Source organism: Hyposmocoma kahamanoa, unplaced genomic scaffold (genome assembly GCF_003589595.1).
Source record: "Hyposmocoma kahamanoa isolate Upper Pololo Valley unplaced genomic scaffold, ASM358959v1 101, whole genome shotgun sequence".
Lineage (NCBI taxonomy): Eukaryota > Metazoa > Arthropoda > Insecta > Lepidoptera > Cosmopterigidae > Hyposmocoma > Hyposmocoma kahamanoa.
In genome coordinates, this window is record NW_020653333.1 from 904,866 (window position 1) to 924,913 (window position 20,048).

General features: G+C 37.3%; 1 protein-coding gene across 1 annotated transcript in view; it reads right to left on the reverse strand.

Annotated features, from left to right (window-relative positions):
- The window catches only part of LOC113230290 (protein tyrosine phosphatase domain-containing protein 1-like), a 41,700-nt gene that overhangs the window by 1,457 nt on the left and 20,195 nt on the right, over window positions 1–20,048 (reverse strand). Inside the window, exons 2-5 of the mRNA XM_026464160.1 lie at window positions 16,828–17,010; window positions 5,507–5,587; window positions 2,864–2,979; window positions 1,527–1,649 (exon numbers count right to left, since the gene is read on the reverse strand). Coding sequence (XP_026319945.1) covers window positions 1,527–1,649; window positions 2,864–2,979; window positions 5,507–5,587; window positions 16,828–17,010 — 503 coding nt within the window. The remainder of the gene's footprint in view (window positions 1–1,526; window positions 1,650–2,863; window positions 2,980–5,506; window positions 5,588–16,827; window positions 17,011–20,048) is intronic.

A 20,048-nucleotide genomic window follows, 5' to 3' on the forward strand; every position in this document is an offset into this window, starting at 1 on the left:
GATTTTCAGTACAAATCGGCAATTTCATACTTTAACCCCTATTATTTATCACAGACGGTAAAAAAATACAAAACTCGATTAAATCGTTATTAAAGTTATTATTTCTAATGGTCTCTGTTTATCCGCTTGTCACAGTAATTAATACTCTATACTAGTTTATAACAGATTTTAAATATCACGCGCCAAATTCACAGAGACCCACCGTCATTATTTTCTTTCCAAGTCTCTCACACTCAAAGCCTATTTTGTCAAAGAGCGTTCGTTTATAAAGCAGTCAATGCTTCACACCATCACACCACACAATAAAAATAGAAATGTTTTTACTGTTTTATTCCTTTTTCAATTCGAAGTTACGCGGGTAATGAGAGCTATTAGGATCTCCTTATCCCATTGCAATATTCACTGGATATTACTTTAACACTTTCTTGTTTATTTTCATTACTTTTTAATTTTAATATTTTATTACTTTAATTTTTTTTCAGGCTGATTATATATAGTGGCTCCCATTTGACATACGGGATTCTTATCGGCTCCCATTTCCCGAACTGTGGGGTAATGAGAGCGAATGACATGTTTTAGTTTTTTTCTTTTTTAACCAAATATTTTATTTTAGTTTCATATTTTTTCTGTGTATTATCTAGTACCCAGATATGTGAAGCGTATGTTCATAACTATGACGTTTATTGTCAATTTTCCTTAGTAGGTTCCCATTCCCCCACGCTCCCCTAAACTTTACTTAAAAATTCTCCGACACATTTTGTGGTCGAGATCTAACTGGGAAAAGATCTAATGATCTTTAAACAGATGAGCAGATATACATCAAAATCAACAAGCTAAGAACCATCCTGATTAAATTAGGTTTGAAATAAAAACGGTTTTGAGATAAATCCATCCGTTTTGGAGCTGTGAGGGCACAGATAGACGTCTAGTGGTAAAAAAAATTACATTTTTCAGAAAAATAAATATTTTTCCGGATATTGTTCCAATATATTTCGTTCAATTTTCCACATTTTCAAAAGTTGAAGTTACTGAACGAAAACAATGGAGCCATTAAAAAGTTTTTTTTTTCGCTTTTGTGAAATCATTTTAAATCTCGTTTTTCTTTAGGTGGCTTTTAACTATACGAGTTTATTTTATAATTCCTGAACGTAGAACATAATATGAGCTTTCGAAACATTGACTTACAATTATATGGACGTCCGCGCTAAAAAGTGTCCGCACTTGTAAGGCGCTAAAATCGTATACAGGGCGCCAAACTCCGCTTTAGTCTTCATTTGTTCTACTGACAGCGCGATACTGCGATGACATTACAATTTAAATTTCGAATAGGTTGACTTGGGACATTTTTTTCGTGGTTTTTGTATTAGACCCGTTGTCCATTTATTTGTAAGTCAATGTTTCGAAATTATATATTTCCAATTTTTTTTTAATTTTGGGATTTTTTTCCGGAAAAGTTTCCACTATTTGAAATATTTCAGAAAATTACCCAACAGTAGACTTTTATAACAATATTTAAAAATGTGTACCTGCATGGCAGTGGATAGCGACGCGGCCCTCTTTCAACGCGAACGATAGCACCTTAGCCATGTCCAGTAGTCCTGAGAGGCTCGCCTCACCGTAGTCCGCCCACGCGAAATTATAATAGTAAACTGCCAACAAAATAAGTTCTACAACTCGCTATCAATGATGACCCGCCGATAAAAATTACGAAGTGAGTATCTTGTATAGTTGTAAAAGTGTGCATAGGTTTTGCAGTCGCCGGTTTACTTTTAACGTTATATCAAACAACAACAGAAAAGAAACAGAAAAGTTTCTTTGGGGAACAAGGATACAGTATCTATCTAATAATAATAATAATAACGCACACATTCAACATAGCCCCGCATTAGGGAAACCCTGTGTGGCGGGTGCCATGGACACATAGACAACCACAAATTACACCCAAACTCACGAGATACAAATCGGAATCGGACCTGGGATCTCTGCGTGGCAGTCCGGCATGATAACCGTTCGACCACAGAGGCAGTTTACATATAATCTACATATATATTCTGCTTTATCGGTAAGTGCTTTGTCGTGCTACGCTAGTCTCTTTCGTATATAATTATGTCTGTGATATGATTGAAAATAGCAACTACAGCAGGGTGTGGTCTCCAAAAGTGGTCATATATACTATGAGGTTCCGATCCCATTATTACAATTTTCTGACGGTTTTTCCAGAATGAAGAATGGCAATCCCTGATGTTTTAGTTCTCTATGTGTTTTATTCATAAGGAATTTTACATTTTTTTAGATTAGATTCTGATTGTATGACGTATGCTGGGAAACACATTTCACGTGCCCTTTATGATGAGCAGTCTTGATCTAAAGTTTGCATAAGTGAGAACAGAACAGAAGACTTAAAAAGATTGTAATGATATAAGACCATATTCTGAATAACTCAGAAAAGAAATCCAAGTTTATTAATTTAACGTAATTTTCTGACAATTTTTTACTTTACAGATTAAAAGACTTTCGTGATTATTCACAAAATGATTATCACTAATTACAGGTTTCTTACCACACGGTAGGAGTTCTTTTATAATATTATTATATATTTTTCCGACATTTCGGAACTGTTACACGCTCCATTGTCACGGGTTGATTGGTCAACGGCAGACAATAGTTTTAAGAACAGACGTAATATTTGTCTACGTTCTTTCCTTGATTTCTTTCCTCTGGATTACTTGTGGCGTTACCATTGTCAGGTATCACTCACATTCACACGCACGTAGCATGTAACCGTTCAGAAATATCGGGAATATAAAAAGAACTCATACCGTGGTATGAAACCTGTGATGATACTTATTAAATTTTTACTTACTATCGTTGGCCATAAAGACGTTGGGGTCGTAGGTGAAACCGGAGGTGGTAAGCGGGGGTCCGCAGCTGGCGTGCTCTCCCGGTGTCTGCAGGTTCATCACAGTCCGGATACCCCAGCTAGAAACAATTTACGTTAACGCATTTGCTGACGTAACGACACAATAAGAGATGCTCACAGGCGGGCTAGATTGTACTTTCAACAGTGGCTATCGTTAAACAAACCTACTTCGGGAAGCGCGTACGAAAATATGTGTTTAAGTCGCAAAATATTCAAAACTAAATTGAAGTGGTGTCAAAATCACCAAGAACAGATCAAACTAGATATTATTACATCACATCACGCAACAAAAAACTTTGGGAGGTTTTGGAAAGCGACGGCGGCGCTGGGTGGGAGGCCTGGACTGCCTGTGAGTGTCGGAGACGCCAACGAGCCCGAAGCTATTGCGAACGTGTTCGTTAAACACTTCAAGGTAAAGTCTCCGCTGGGGCCCGCGCAGCAGGGGGTCGATGATGGGGCGTGCAGTTGCCCTGACCTGGTTCGTTTTTCTGCTAAACAAGTCCATGATGTTATCAGAAAGATGACTAGAGGGAAGTCACCGGGGCATGACGGCCTCAGCATCGAGCACCTGCAGCACGCCGGCGTCCACTTGCCTAGAGTGTTAGCAACGTTTTTCTCATTATGCATGGCGCATTCTCACCTTCCCTGTGATCTCATGCGGACCATTGTAGTTCCAATTGTTAAGGATAAGACTGGCGATATAGCAGATAAATGTAATTACCGACCCATCTTACTGGCAACTGTTTTAGCAAAGGGGCTCGACAGCCTATTGGACTCATGCCTCAAAAACTTTTTGCATCTTCATGACGCACAGTTCGGGTTCCGTTCTGGATTATCCACAGAGGCTGCCATCCTCAGCTTGAAGCACACGGTACAGTACTATGCGGAACGTCGGACACCTGTTTATGCAGCCTTTCTGGACCTTTCCAAAGCATTTGACCTCGTTTCGTATGATGTCCTGTGGGACAAGCTGAGGAGCAGAAAGGTGCCGGCAGAGCTGTTGCGCATCTTGCAGTATTGGTATTATAATCAAGTGAATAGCGTGAGATGGGCTGATAAATTGTCGGATACGTACAGGTGCGGGGTAAGGCAGGGGGGCATCACCTCGCCTAAGCTGTTCAACCTGTATGTGAATGACCTGATTGTCGAGCTCAGCAGCAGGCGGATAGGGTGTCGCGTAGATGATGTTACCATCAATAATATCAGCTACGCTGATGATATGGTGTTGTTGAGTCCGACAGTCAGAGCACTCAGAGAGCTGCTGGTAATATGTGAGAGGTATGCTCTAACTCATGGCTTGACATACAATGTCAAAAAGAGCGAGTACTTGGTGTTTAAGGCCGTCGGTGGCAAAAGTCCTGATTATGTCCCACCCATTACATTAAATGGCGTAGATCTTAAAAGAGTTTCCCAATTTAAATATCTTGGCCACTTTGTAACCGACGACCTTAAGGATCAAACAGACATAGAAAGGGAGCGGAGGGCGCTGGCGGTCCGATGTAACATGTTGGCCCGGCGGTTTGCGCGCTGTGGTGAGCAGGCAAAAATCACGCTTTTCAAGGCCTATTGCCAAGTACACTACACGTGCAACCTATGGTCCAACTTTACGCAAAAGGCCATTAGCGCCTTTCGTGTTCAGTACAATAACGGCTTCAGGATGCTGATGGGGCTGCCTCGCTTCTGCAGCGCGTCGGGAATGTTTGCGCAGGCTCGTGTCGATGACTATTACGCCATCATGCGCAAAAAGACGGCCTCGCTGCTCTGCAGATTGCGGGCCAGCACAAACCCCATCCTGATGACCGTAGCAGGGAGATATGATTCCCCCATGATGCGACATTTTTTGCAGGTGCTTGTTAGCAAAACGTGTTCATCAATTTGCTGACAAGCGCCATTAAATATTAATTTTCTTTTCGTTTTTACTAACATAGCCACTAAGAAAACTGTAACTAACCAATTTATGGATCACGTTGTCTGAAATAAAGATGTAAATAAAATAAAAAAAACTGTTTATTGTGTAACCATCTCTTACGTTCCGGGTTCAATCTCCAGCCGGTTCAATGTAGAAAACCTTTTTTATATTGTATCGCGTCTGCGTGTTTGTCCAACCGTCGTTGTTTCCGATTTCCATAACACAATTGCCTAAGTTACTTACTTTGAGATCGGAGCAACGTATGTTATGTTGTCTAACATTTATTTGTTTAAAACTCCAAAGTGGCGGCGTGAATTATTACACTGTAAATGATTAGGCAAAGCGCTTAAGGCTCAGTTTATAATGCGGCGGAACGGAATAGAAGCGAGTCTTTGTAACAATATTGTACATAGCATAAAGAACTTTAAGGGCAATTGTGTAACGTATAAACTAGATACGAGCCAAAATCTTTCGCGGAATGCGCGAGCATTCGTATCTAGTTAGTACGTTACACAATTCATCAAAAAGTTCTTTATGCTACGTACAATATCGTCACAAAAATTCGCTTCCATTTCGTTCCGCCACAATATAACTTGAGACTTAATGTGAAGGTGATATTTGTAGCTATAAAGAGAATGGCAATCTAAGTTACGGTAACGAAAACGAGCGGCAGATACCTGTGGAATTGCTGCACGATATTTCTAGCGGCAATGCCCGCCGTGTTGGGCCGTGCCATCGCCAGAATGTCGTCCGTGATCCTGCACATGACACCGATATATTGTCTTTGTTTTTTTGGCTCATTCAGTTTCGTATAAAATTCGTATAAATACCTAAATTGTAATATCAAAATTTCACTAAATGCACGTATTCATTATAACACGTCACAAACACACAAAACCTTCATCCAAACCATCCATTAGGCAATACGTTAACATATTTGGGTAAGATCTCACAAATGGTGCTATGGTAAAAAAAAGCGTTAAAAACAAAAAACATAGATAGATAGATAGATATGCAACAAGCATTTCGTTGGGTCTTCTGGTTCGTTTCGTAACGTAGATGCGACGACGCTCTTGCATCTCGCCTGGTATGGCTGAAAACACTGGTTCTAATCCAGCCGAAACGAATGAATTTTTCCATGATCCAACACTACTCATACATACCTTTGATCATTGGTATAAACGCGCAATCTATTCAGTGACCTTATACAGAAAATAAAACAAATATATGCATCGCAACAAAATGTGAAGCCCGGAGGTATTTCGCCGCATTGCATTAGAGTGCAGGTCATTTCAATAGCGGACGTTAAAAGGAAATAAATTTTATGTAGATGGGACATGATTAACATAATAAGCGCCCGCCATTTGACACGTTACTCGTACATTTATTTAGGCGTGTTTTGAACATATTATTATTCATTAATTGTTGCAGGTTGCGAAAATAACTCATGGCTATTTCTTTGTTGTGTAAGGGCGCGTTCCTATTATGTCGTGACGACAGATAGTCGTGCACTTCAAAAATGTCGTTGCTTGTATATTTAAATGAAGTTATTCTCACAAAGAACAACATGATTTACTATCGTTCACGACTTTTTGACGTTACGACGACAGACTGTCGTGCCAATGGGAAGAGCTAGATCGACACTCGTCCGACGATAAATAAAACATTACGATAAAAATGTGATACCTAATCAGTAGTTAGATACCCCAATATCACCTATTCGAGTGATCCAGACACCCCAAAACCATTTTTCAAGAAACAATTACAATTATCTATTCAGATAGTGGTTCTATTTTTATTCAAAGCGATCATTTATCTACTCATCAACTCATTTCATTTATTCAAGTACGTCTTGAAAAAATGGTGGCTTGAAAAATTGGGGATCACTCGAATTTATGATATTGGGGTATCTGGATAACTCTCTGTATACAGAGACCCCAATATCTAACTTACTATAATCGCAGCTTCAAACGATTCTGTCGTGCAAACGACAAGGCGGCTGCCGTGAACCGATAAATTGTCGTCATGATCTAGTGAGAACAGCTAGATACGATAGTCGTTCAATGATAAAATAATCGTCCACGACATGACAGATAGTCATGATATGGGAACAGGCGCGACAGTCGTCCAACGATAAATAAAACGTTACGACATAATAGTATCGCGCCCTTACAATTACAAGGTTGTCAATTCCTTTCACCACGATGGTAAGCATTAGAGTGCATGCCATAGATACGATCAGAAGAAATTACAGGGTATTACTTAATAAGTTGTGGTAGCCTTATGGTTTCACCTACCATCGCTACATCAGAGTGTCGTGGGTTCGGGTTGATCGGATATTTAATTTGAGTTTTACATGAGCTTTTCGGTAAAAGAAAACATCGTGGTATTGACTACTGCCGTTAGTTAAAAGGGCGTTTCTGACAAAACTCAAAACCGAGAAAATAATGTTCAAATGAATGAAATTTAAAAAATATTTACTTTTCGCTTGCGGTAACTTCATACTTTATCCACCTAGGAAAAAATAGGGACAGATCGGCCTTTTTTTTGTTGATCACGGCAGTTTATAACAATTTGTGGCGAACCACAATTAAATTCGCGCGCCCGCAAGTCCATTCCGTGAGACGCCGCCTGCGAGTGCCGCTGACCAATAAGAGACCAGAGGCGAAAATAAGGTAAATGGCATGGCGGCTTGGTTTGTAAAAACTTGGTACTCAAAACTTGTGAACAAAACTTGAGACATTTTAGTGAATATAGAAATTACTATAAGATCGGTGCTGTTAATTATCCCAGAACCTGACAATTTTTTTTTAAATGTCACATGCGCCATTTCAACTAACGGCGGCAGTGCATACATTTGCAAAGCAATTTAATGATGTGTGTGATATTCTCGACCGCAAGGCTGCATTGGGCTCGCGTGGGAACTACAACCCAAGTTCTCACATTGCGAGAGGAGGCCTGCGTCCAGCAGTAGGACTTTTTTTATTATTCAAATGTAAATGCGCATTTGATCTCTATCTCACCCGGTGGAAAGTGACAATGAGGTCGATGAAGGAGTATGTACATTTAAATAATGCCTTAAAAAGGTCGAAGCTTTAACGTTCAGGGAACAAGTCTGCAGGCAGGGAATTCTACTCCATATAGAAATGTGGAACCGTAACGCTTCGTGCGAATCTTTGAAATACCCACAACATAGGGGTGGAATCCAAGCTTACGTCTAATCCCCCGATGATGGAAAGGGGAAGGCGGAATTAAATCGTGTAATTCCATCGCACACCCTCCGTGATATATCCTGTAAAATACCGATAAACAGGTAACTTTACGGCGGTGTTCAAAGCTCTGCAGTTTCGCCTCTACTAATTCGGAGTCACCTATAAGCCTCTTGACACGCTTGTCAATTGAATCCAAAGTGGTCAGTTCTTTACAATGGGCTAACCTATTTCAGGCGCCAAGCAGTAATGTGAACATTACTGCGTTTCGGTTTGAAAGGATAAGGGTGCTGGTAAAATTACAGGCACATGGGACTTGTCAATTTATGTTTCAGGGTGAAGGGCGCAGTGGCAGTGGCCCTCAGATCTTTGCGATTTAAAGCTCTGAGTGATATTGCAACTGTTATTGGACAGGCGTGTCGCTTCCCACCAGGCGCACGACTTGTTCGTCCCGTCACTTGGTGTTATAAAAAAAAAGTTATTGTACAGTTGGTCGCGGTAACCGAGTGAGCCCCGCCTTTGCGGCATAACTGGTTGAATGTTGTGGGACATGCAACAGTGATTTGTGACGTGTACGTTGTCCGCGCGGAGTACGATAAGTAATTCCAGTCACTAACTCGGGGTATTCCACTCATACCCGGATATTGTCGTAAGAAATATACATCCTCATATCATAGATTTACCTTTCTTCTAGAGTTAATTATTTTATGATTATCTCTATGACAATCTTCTGTGTAGGTTATGGAGGGTCTGCGAACACGAAAATTAACGTATAACTGTCTCCGTGGCCGAACCTTACCTTAAGGTTACCACGATGATCTGCCACGCAGAGGTCCCCGGTTCGATTGCCTGGGCCAAGAGAAATATTTGTATGGCCTACATTTATTTACGTCGTGAGTTTGGGTATAATTTGTGGTTGTATATGTGTGTGTCCATGGCATCCGCTATATTAGGGCTTCCCTAGTTCGGGGCTGTGTGTGTGTGTTATTATTGGTTAGGAATATTTGACGAAATCTCTTGTAAAACTCAGTTTTTATATTTTAGGTTATTATAGAAGCTTATACTGTATAAACATCACTGTATGAGTTTATTGTGAGTTTATGAAAAAGATTTCGAATGCGAAAAATTTATATTCGAAATTCTTTGTTGAAATTCGAACCGGAAATGGTTTCTTTTATATAGGTCGGTAGGGTATTTTTAACGATTCAAAAAGCTTTTATTATAGGCCTTAAAGCCTGATATTCATGAACTACATAATCAAATTCACCGAAGCGTTGTATTAACCATGACCTCAGTGGCTCAGCGGTTAGAACGTTAGACGCTACATTTGGAGGAATTCGGACCTTCTCACCGTACGGGTTTTGTTTCTAACTTATTTATTGTTCAGGCTTAACAATACTTACTTTATTTATTTATACTTTGGAACGCTCTGCCACGCCATATTCAGAAAGCGCACAATAGCTTTCAAGCAATTAGTTCGCAATTTTATGTTGGAGTCTCAATCTGCATTCCATTAGTGCAGGATTACATATAAAAAGAAAATTGGTATATGTAAAGTACTTATTGTATACAGCTGTTTTCTGGAAATTATCGAGGTATGTTCGTGTTTTTTTCTATCATGAAAATTTTTAGATATCGTGTTTTCACGCCATATAGTTCTCGCTCTATTCTCAATTTTAATATATATAGTTTTTCCAATGTGATTCATTCAACGCTTCAGTCACTTATGCGGAATCAACCAAAGCCATTTGAGGTAATATGTATATAGACTCTTTAGTCATTTGTACTATTTTGTGTGCAATAAAGTTTAAATAAAGAAATAAATAAATTCAATTCCTAGTGAGTCCAATTCGTGATACTTTTTAAAATTGGTCCACATCTGTGTGGTCCAGGTAGGTCAGGAGAGTCAATTACGTTGTTCTGGAATTCATATTGTAGGGAACTTCCTATTTTGAGACCAGGTCATTTGTGTGTTATTTGGAAATATAATGATGACGCCAGAGGACTGTTTCAGATGATGTCTCTCTTTACAGAGTCCTGGCAGAATACTAGTGTCGTGTGGTACCGCGGCATTCACACACAACTATAATTCTAATGCAATTTCAATTGATGTTTTAGTAAATTTCTAAAAACATTCATCGTATCATTAATTTATAGATTTCAAAGAAGCAATAACACTTTGCATTTTGTCATAAATAAATTAATGAAAAAAAAATTCCCGCCCATTTTGTGGTAGTACTTCTCCGGACGTATTCTTTCACAAGGCGCTCTACTGCTACAATATATCTATCTATCTACAGCTTGGAATAATGCATCGAATGTCAATGTATGTACGTGCAACTTAAAATCCTTTGCTTTTATTACTATGCCTACGTCACTGCCGCATCGTCATATTGCCGTTGCCAGCGACCGCGGAGTGTAAGGTCAACCTGTCCGATTAAATTTATTCCTGCTAAGTTGACACGTACTACACGCCACTGTATGGGCTGTTTACACGAGGTAATTACAGCAGAATTTCAGCTATGCGGTAGAAACCGATTTAAATTATTAATATGAAGCCACAAATAGCTCTAAGTAAATAAATTATCGTCGGCTGAACTTACATATTCCACATACTTTTTGATAACTTGAATGAATAAAGGTTTTGCGTATCTCTGATATCAATCTCGGCTACAGAGTGTCTATGAGAAATAAATTTAAAGAGATTATTAACATTCTTATACTAACGTCACAGTACATTTATAAAAATGTTATTTATGTTAAGAAAAAATTTTTTTTTATGAAAGTAGTGACAGACATATTATTAATACGAGGAATAAAAATTGTTCATGAAAAAAAAAGCTGTGCATGACAGTCGTCTTCTTAAAGTGTCAAATTAATTTATATTTAAGATTCCGATTGACATTCAAAATTTGCCATTTATGATTTAAAAATATTGTGAAACAAACACTTTATATAAAGATTATTTATTACCTCTGCGTACTCGGATGACAAAAATTCGCGCGATTTTTCGCACTAGTGCTTTTTACTTTTCCATTTTTTTTTTCATTTACTGTTGTTTCAAGTCATACAACCTCTTTAGTTCTATGTTTAAACATACAAACTAAAGAGGTTGTATATTTATTTAATATTTATGTGCTTTGTGCCGTAAGTCATTCATCATTAAAACTTATATTTACTTACAAACATCTTATTTGTTTAAATTGCATAGGTGTTTTATAAAACAAAGGGTTACATTTAAAAATACCAAAGTATTTTCCATAAAGATGGCTGATTGAGTGTTAACAATGACCGGAGGTGAGTATTACGCGAGACCGCTGCGCGTCGCGCCACTAAAATATACTGTTTTATTTTACTTTCAATGTAGTTTTTTCGCAAATGTATTAAAAAACTTCGTTTTGATATAATCTCTCCGTAATAATTGTATGGTTGCCTGGAAGAGATCGCTGTCTAGCGATAAGGCCGCCGATTATACCTTGACTTGACTATGTCTTATATTGTCACTGTTTTTGTTTTGTGTGCAATAAAGGTTACTCTATTCAAAATTGAATTTTTTGGAAGGTTGTTGCCCTTGTTTTAAAAAGTGAACGTAGGTTTTAATAGGAAGGCGACATTACGCAATACCCGATAATTATCAAATAACATTTTTAACAAGTTCTCTAAAAGAAATTACGTAAATGTGGCAATGCTTATAAGGTTAAGAGCACATCAAACTCTAGTTTAATATTTAGCTTAAGATTTAAATTGAACTCTATATCGTTTTCAATAAGAACGATCCAAAGTCAGAAGTGTCAAACATGAAGTACTCCACACATAAGTCCAGTGAGTATATATTTTTTTGATACCAAGAGTGAGATTTATAAAACGAACTTAGATTTCGACTAAGCAAAGATGGCGAGCTAAGCAAGTTTTTCGTATTTATAAAACGAACTTTGCCTAAGTTTAAGCAAGAAATTACGAAGTAAATTCAAAGTTTAATTTAATTTCATGATTAAACTTACTCAAAGCGGAAAGTTGCCTATTTGGGTCATGTACTGCGACATGACATATATCATCTATTACACACAATAATGATGGGCAAAGTGGCTGGAAGCGGAAGATTGGAAGAAGGAAAATGTCATAACTTCATAACATCAGGCAATGGACCGACTGTGGAACAACTGTTCAGGCTAGCTCGTGACAAAGAAAGATATAGAAAACTGCTCGTTTTGTAAATATGAGAAAAACTTGCTTAACTCGCCAACTTTGGTTAGTCGAATTCTAAGTTCGTATTATAAACCTGAGACCCAGGACGACGAACACGTCGTGCGCCTGGTGGCAAACGACACACTTGACCATAGCAATTGCAGTGCCATTCAGAGCTTTAAATTGCAAAGATCTGTGTGACACTGTCACTGCTCTCATCACCCTGAGACATAAGTTGACAAGTTCCATGTGCCTTTAATTTCACCACCTTTAAAACGAGAACACAGTAATGATCACATTACTGCTTGGCGGCAGAAATAGATAAGTTGACTATACTTCCCTGGACAAACTCTTTCACAAGGAGCTGTACTGCTACTAGATATATAAAACGTAGAGACGCATAAGAGTTATTAATGAAGCCACATAAGCATAAATAATGTTTTTATGTTGCTTACGTAATTACATGTTTACTAAAAAAGTGGGTCATTGGAGCTCGTAGTAGTGCGTGATAGGCCGATTACATTATTATTTTTTATTTGTGCGTGAAATTTAGTTTATTTCCATTTCATTAAAATAACTGTAGAACAAGGATTTTGTCACGTGAAGTTTGGGGTCATGACGGCCATTTTTATTTTTATTTATTTTATTAGCAGTAGAATTCCTTGTGAAAGAATTCGTCCAAAGAAGTACTGCCATCTTACCTACTCATGCTCATATTATTTATTTGCAAGTTATATGGTTATATAACACGTGTTCATATGTTAATGATACTTGACATGTAACACCCCGTGGGGGCACTGCTACATTCTAAGGGCATTATGTTCTCACTTTACTAACTACACTATTAAAATATAATTTAGGAATAATTAATAATAAAACTCTACATTATTAAAATAAAATTAGGAACAATTAATAATAAAAAATAAACAGAAATTTTGGGCAATATCAACAATAAATATTAGTAATTCCTTTTACATTCTACGCGTATGTGGGTAATTTTCAGGTAAGTTTTTTTGTACTCAATTTTGGTGACAATTTCTTTTTATTTCAATATTTATAGAATATTTATGATTTAATGTCAACACGAAGGAGTACGAACGCGCACACTACACATAGAAATATTTTTGTACGACGAATGAGCGGTATACAGAAAAACTTAGTTAAGTTTATGTTATACTGGAATGTTTTGTTTTTTTAATACTTTTAAATGTAATAAATACAATAAATAAAAAAAAATGAAGTATTATTTAATATTCGAGTGGGGTAACCTGAAATATTCTTTAATATTTGACGATGATATATTCGAGCAATTAAATAATAAAAATTGTCATTAAAATTGAGTACAAAAACTTACCTGAAAATTACTGATGTCTGGCTATTTGATATAATACACACATCAAAAGTGTCTAGGGATCAAGTGAATATTTTTGAAATAAAAATTATTTAAGCAATATTTACCAAATCCAGTCTTCCAGGACGACTTCTTACTTTAATGCTTATGTTTTATTTAACCGCTTACCCCTATATTGAATAAAAATAAACTAAAATTGATGTTTTTGCAAATTGTGGAAAAAAACTCAAATTAACGGCGTCAATTAAATGATAAAAAAATGGCGAAAATGATGATTTTGCTCATTTTTATTGTAAAGATAAGAAAATTAATAATCTGTATTTCCACCATTAACACGAATCACACAATTACAGCGATTTGGCATGCTTAAGATGAGTTCATCAAAATCACTTTGAGGAATGGCCGCCCATGTGTTTTGTAACAAGTCAAAATATTGTTGTAGAGTATGTACGGTATGCATACTCGGCACAGCTCTTCTTTGAAGCATATCCCATGCGTGCTCAATTGGATTGAGGTCTGGCGATTGAGCAGGCCACGGCAGAGCGTTGATACGAGCTTCGGCAAGAATGCGTGTTACGACTCTAGCCGTGTGTGGACGTGCGTTGTCATGCATTAGTTGAAATGAATCACCCAACTGGCCTCGCAAAGGGATGATAACATCTGAAACAATCCTCTCTGCGTAAACTTGAGCATTGAGGTTACCCCTGATCCAAATGAGATCGGTTCTTCCGCCGATCCAAATACCGGCCCATATCATTATTGTTCCCCCACCATATGGATGAACTTCCTGACAATATCTCAAACGTTCATGACGTCCAGATGTTCTCCAAACTCGAGTACGTCTTGTATCCGGTCTCATACCGAAGCGGGATTCATCCGAAAAGTACACATAGCGCCAGTCTTCTTCCTCCCAGTTTCTGTGTTCGCGAGCCCATCGTAAACGGGTCCTGCGATTGCAGGGTGCAATAGGTGGAACTCTGAGCGGCCTTCGAGATCGCAGACCCACTTCACGTAAACGATTTCGGATTGTTTGATCGCTTATTAGCAAGCCTGAGGAGCTGTGGAGCCTCGTAACCAACATCATGGCGGTCATGGTACGATTCCGTCGAGCAGTATTTTGGATATACCGGTCCTGTCTGCGAGTCGTGATGCGAGATCGTTCTCCATGTCGCTCGGCCACGCTGCCCGTCATGCGATAGCGCGTCCAGAGGCGACTTATGACGCTCTGTGTAGTGTTAATAGTGAAAGCTACAGCACGTTGCCTGGAACCAGCTTCCAACATTCCGACGGCTCGCATCATCACTTCTCGGGTTAAATGATGTCGTCTCTCCATAATAATGTAAATTGTTTCAGTTCCGATGCAGATATTGTAATGATTTTGTCAAAACGCTATAACTCATTTTTATACAAAACCACATTGACAATCGATTTTCTTCTTATTATCGAATTTTAAACAATATTCCTTATTTAAATGTTAAAACTCACTAAAAAGTATCAATAGCGATACAAAAAAGTTAATATATAAACCCTAATTGCAGCAATACTCTTAAACGTACTTGATCCCTAGACACTTTTGATGTGTGTATTTACAAATTATATATTTAGTAATTCTTATAGCTTTTAAGTATTATTTTCTAAAAAGAATTATTTTAGAGAATAAAAAGCTTTACTTTGTATATAGCTCTTAAGATGGGTTACAAAGGGCTTACGAGTATGTGTATCTTGTGTTTTTATATTTATTGGGATCGCATTATATATTTTAATTACCATACCTATTTCTGCCGTCAAGCTGTAAAGAGATTATTACTGCGCCCCGCTTGAGTTCTGGTGTAATTACAGGCACATGGGACTTGTCAACTTATGTCTCAGTGTAACAGGCGCAGTAGCAGTGTTCCTCAGATCTTTGCGACTTAAAGCTCTGAGTGTGTGGCGCTTATCTTAGCCACGCGAAGTTTATTATCGTTGATTATTTATTTATTTTGTTTATTTTTATTTAATAGTTTATTGTACAGGAAAAATACAAGTCACAAAGAATACAAGCGAAATTAAAAACAAAAGGTTCTGCTTATTTCTAATAGAAATTTCTTCCTGCAGACCTAAATTCAGGACACTATAACTAAAAGAACGGGTATATGTGCACAACAAAACAAGGAAAAAAAAATATAAAAATAATATACAAATATTTAATTGTTACAAATTATATAAATACTTAGATAAATACATATTTTATAATATAATACCTAAGATATGGATGGAATAGATTATTGTATTAATCGAGGCTATATAGAGTTAGTAGTCGATTAATGCGATAATTAATGCCATTAAACTTTAGTTTGGCCGTAGCATTACCACTAGGCACAACTTGTTCGTCACATCCACAGACCAATTACTTCCGCGGTCCCGTTACGTGGTACTATAAAAAAAATTATTGACTTTAGAATCAAGTTTTTCAGTCGAAATATAGATAATAAACATCAAAATTTATATAAAAATAATACTAATAGAATAGTCGTGGAACAATTCTTTTTTCTATATTATTTAGGATGAATTTACTATTTAATTTTGACGTGTAGAGATGCCTAATGGCATTAAGTCCTCCACTTGTACTATTTTGTGTGTAACGAACATTGAGTATATAACCAGAAATAGAGACGAAATGTCATTTAATTTGTTTGAAAACTATTCTGCCATATCATTACTGTGACAACTGCGCTCCGATTGGCTAGCTCGAGTTCGAAACAATTGACGCGTGTCGTCAATGGGTGTTGTCAACTGTTTCACTTCAAAACGACCAGTTAACTTGAGCTTTCCTATAAAGGACGACAATTCGAAAATTACATATTGAATATTTAATTACCGATGAAATGTGATTGCGTTTGTTTTGTAATTAGATGTGTTGCTGTTTTTCCTACACCACCGAATAGAACAGCACGGCATTGTTAGAGATATTATCTTTATAACAATAAACAGAAAATTTTTGAATGGCAACGAAGTTCAAATAAATAAATAATAAAAAATATTTTTTTTAATACAGTTGCTCAAAAAGTGGTATTTTTCGTACTACAAATCGTGCCGAAAATTGGTTTTTTCGCACTAGTGCTTTTTACTTTCCATTTTTTTTAAATTTACTGTTGTTTCAAATCATACAACCTTTTTAGTTCTATGTTTAAACATAGATTTTTTTTCTGAGATGGCACACTTGTTACGACTACGTGCTTGTGAGCTTTATACATAAAAATCGTTTTGAACTGACCAATCGGAGTAGAGCCCCTGAATGGCGTTGTCTGGACGGTGCGGGCGCTCGTACGGGCACCGTGCGCCGCCGCAGAACAGAGCACACTGTAGAGCACTGGGCGCCGCTGTGCGCACTCGCTCGCCCAGCGCGCTGTACTGAGCTGAGGGCGGGCGATTGATGCGACTTCGGGACTCGCGGCTCCTGTAGCAATTAAGAAATCTGAATTTTATCTCATGTATAAGCTGGGACGTAAGGTTTAGTAAGTAATGCGTAAGTAGTGCAGAACTTGTAGTAAGTAGATTCACACATTTATATGACGAACGGTTATGGAGTGGAATGCCTGCAGACTTCTTCCCTGAAGGTTTAACTTGGCCCTATTCAAGGTCAGAGTGGATAGACATTATTTGGCTATTATTGTGTTCCATTATAGACAATATCGTCACTTTCCATCAGGTGAGATGGTGGTCAAATGCGCACATACATTTTTATTAAAAAAAAGCTTTGACGTCTTGTTTTCGTTGAAGAAAAAAAATTAAAACTATATCTATTCGTACCTTTGGTATAATAAAACCACATGTGATCGTCAAATGTGCTTTTATAACATGAAAGACATAAAAATAATACGAACTACATTTTAAAAATTATGTATTATGTGAAACTTTATAACTCTTAAAGAAAGCATAAAAAAGTTATCGACTAATTTCATGTGTAAAATCTTAGAGTAGTTAGACTTGGCGACTTTTATCGCGTCTCTACACTTCCGATTTAGAGGTGTTTCTTCCTCTTAAAGTGCCATCTCCTAGCGGAGGTTGGCTATCATTAGGGCTATCTATATTTTAGACACAGCTTCACCAAGCGCGCGTTTTTTACCTGTCTAAAAAGTGGAATCGTTGAAAATTGATGAAATTCACGCTGGATTTTCGCCTTCGATCCTTCTCAAATTTCACTTTGGCCATTTTGACGCAACTTTGCGTGCTCAAATTTTATTACAAGTTACTAATGATATTATAACGATTTTTATAAAAGTGCTGGGGTGTGTTATGTTCAGTAATGTTTCCCGCACTGACTGTTGTACGCGCTTGTCATTTGTTTGTTGCGGTAAAACCTATATTTAGTTAGTCAACACGAAGGCACATTAAGGGGTAATTGTAGCATCAGCAACGAAGATCGAAACATTTTTATTTTTTCAATTTTGTTTTTTTAAAATAAATGCAGTTGCTCTAGTCAAGGTAATAACTTGATTGATGCTATTACAAATACTATAGAAATAATTACATTAATCAGTTATTGATTGATTGCTGGCCAGTCAGACATTTTCCAGACCCCGCAATAGGATTTAACCCACGGAAGAAAAAAGCAATGGAAGTGCCTCAAGCCTCGATTACTATCAGAACCGAATTCGCCAAAACTCACACATTCTTAATTTGAAACACTTCAAAATCTTGATATTTATTGGTCGTAGTTTCAAAATTACAAAGAAATAACAAATTCTGGATTGTTAATGTAATTTAAACTTTACCCTGTTGACATATCGTTGAAAGTTCAATACCATCAATACCTATTATTACAAGTTACGATGTTTTGATATTATATTGAAATTTCAATCAATGTGCTGCCATCTAACGGTTAATTGTTATACGACGGCGAATCGGAGTTATTAATTTAGTTTTCCAAAAAAGAAGCGACCACGTTACAGGGGCGTGAGCTTTACTTTCGTTTCTTGTAACAAAAACATTATGTCGAGGAGCAGAGAATTGAAAATTTATTAAAATTAGACTTTCCGATGATATGAAATACCACTACGGGTAATATTTTTGGTACGGCTATTATTTTTGCACTCAAAAACAGCACAATAAGGCATTTTTCTAGGATTTTAGAGAATTTGCACGAAAGAATAACACAACCATACCATACAAAGCTAAAATGGTGGACTGAGCTCAGATAGGTCTTTCGAGACCTATAGTTGCCACGTGTCAGACGCTAATTAACCAGTTCTATTGTATTTATTGTTCTGTGTTAACCTGTGTTACCAGCGGTGCCGTCACGTCGGGCAAGCATCAATCGTATTTTTAACAACAAATGGCTTACGAGTATGCTAAAAATAACTCTGTACAAGTAGAATAAAACTGTTTATTTGGGACCAAGAAAAGAATAAAATTTAAGAAAGATATTCAAAGAGTACAGTAGATAAAATAAAGAGCAGTGTTTATCAAGAATGTGAAGAGTAAGCGTGGTACAATGAGTGTGTATATGTTAAATATATGAAAGTGCGTCATAATTGTTGCTTTTGGATGCATAAAAATATACAAAATACAAAGATAGTGTATATATACGATGGAACGAGTTCGCCCAGAAGATTCCGTCGCACCTTAAATATAGTCAAGTAGTAAGTGGTCGGAAACAGTGGCAGGGAATTCCATTGCTGGGTGCGCGTAATAAAAAATGACGAAAAGCGCTTAGTACGCTGAAGGGAATATCGACCAAGCAAGGAAGATATCCCGCTGTACGGTAAAATGGGCTCACGAACACACTCGCCGAAGTAGAAAACCGACAGACAGGCAAATTTGCGTCTGCCCAGGATGCTGCGAGTGGCCATTGAAATTAAAAAACATCCTAATTTCAACAGGGAAGACGGTTTCTCCGTACCACCAGTTTGGGATCCAGTATTTCCTCTGATGAAAAATCCCAAAGAGACATAAGACTGCAGTACTAATTAATATGTTTTAGTTTATTCTAATTTCTATTATTAATTAATAATAAATTGAACTTAATAAAAATTCATTCATTAAATAATTTGTAAAACTTAATGTAGCGTAAATTGGAATGTTTTCTTAGTAAAATTAAAAATAAGGTATTTGATTAATAACTATTGTAACTATAGTGAAAAAATAGGGTGGTTTGCATTAATATTAGACATAACTGGTTGAAGACTGTACCACCTCAGTCAACCGTGACCATTGGGACCTGTAAAGGGCCCGAAACGTCGGTTTGTTTGAAAAACCAAATATACGTGATTTAAATCCGGAAAAATAGTTTCATTTCCTACAACTCATAAAATTAATACAGCTCTTTTGATTCACTCAGTACCGTCGACGGTGAACAACAAAGATTACGATCACCGTTTTGAACGGGAGCCATGACAATACGAAGGCACATAGGGCTAGTGTTGGTCACACATGATGACATGTTGACTACACTTTGTGTGATAACACATTTCTAATTACTTAAGTTTTTCAATA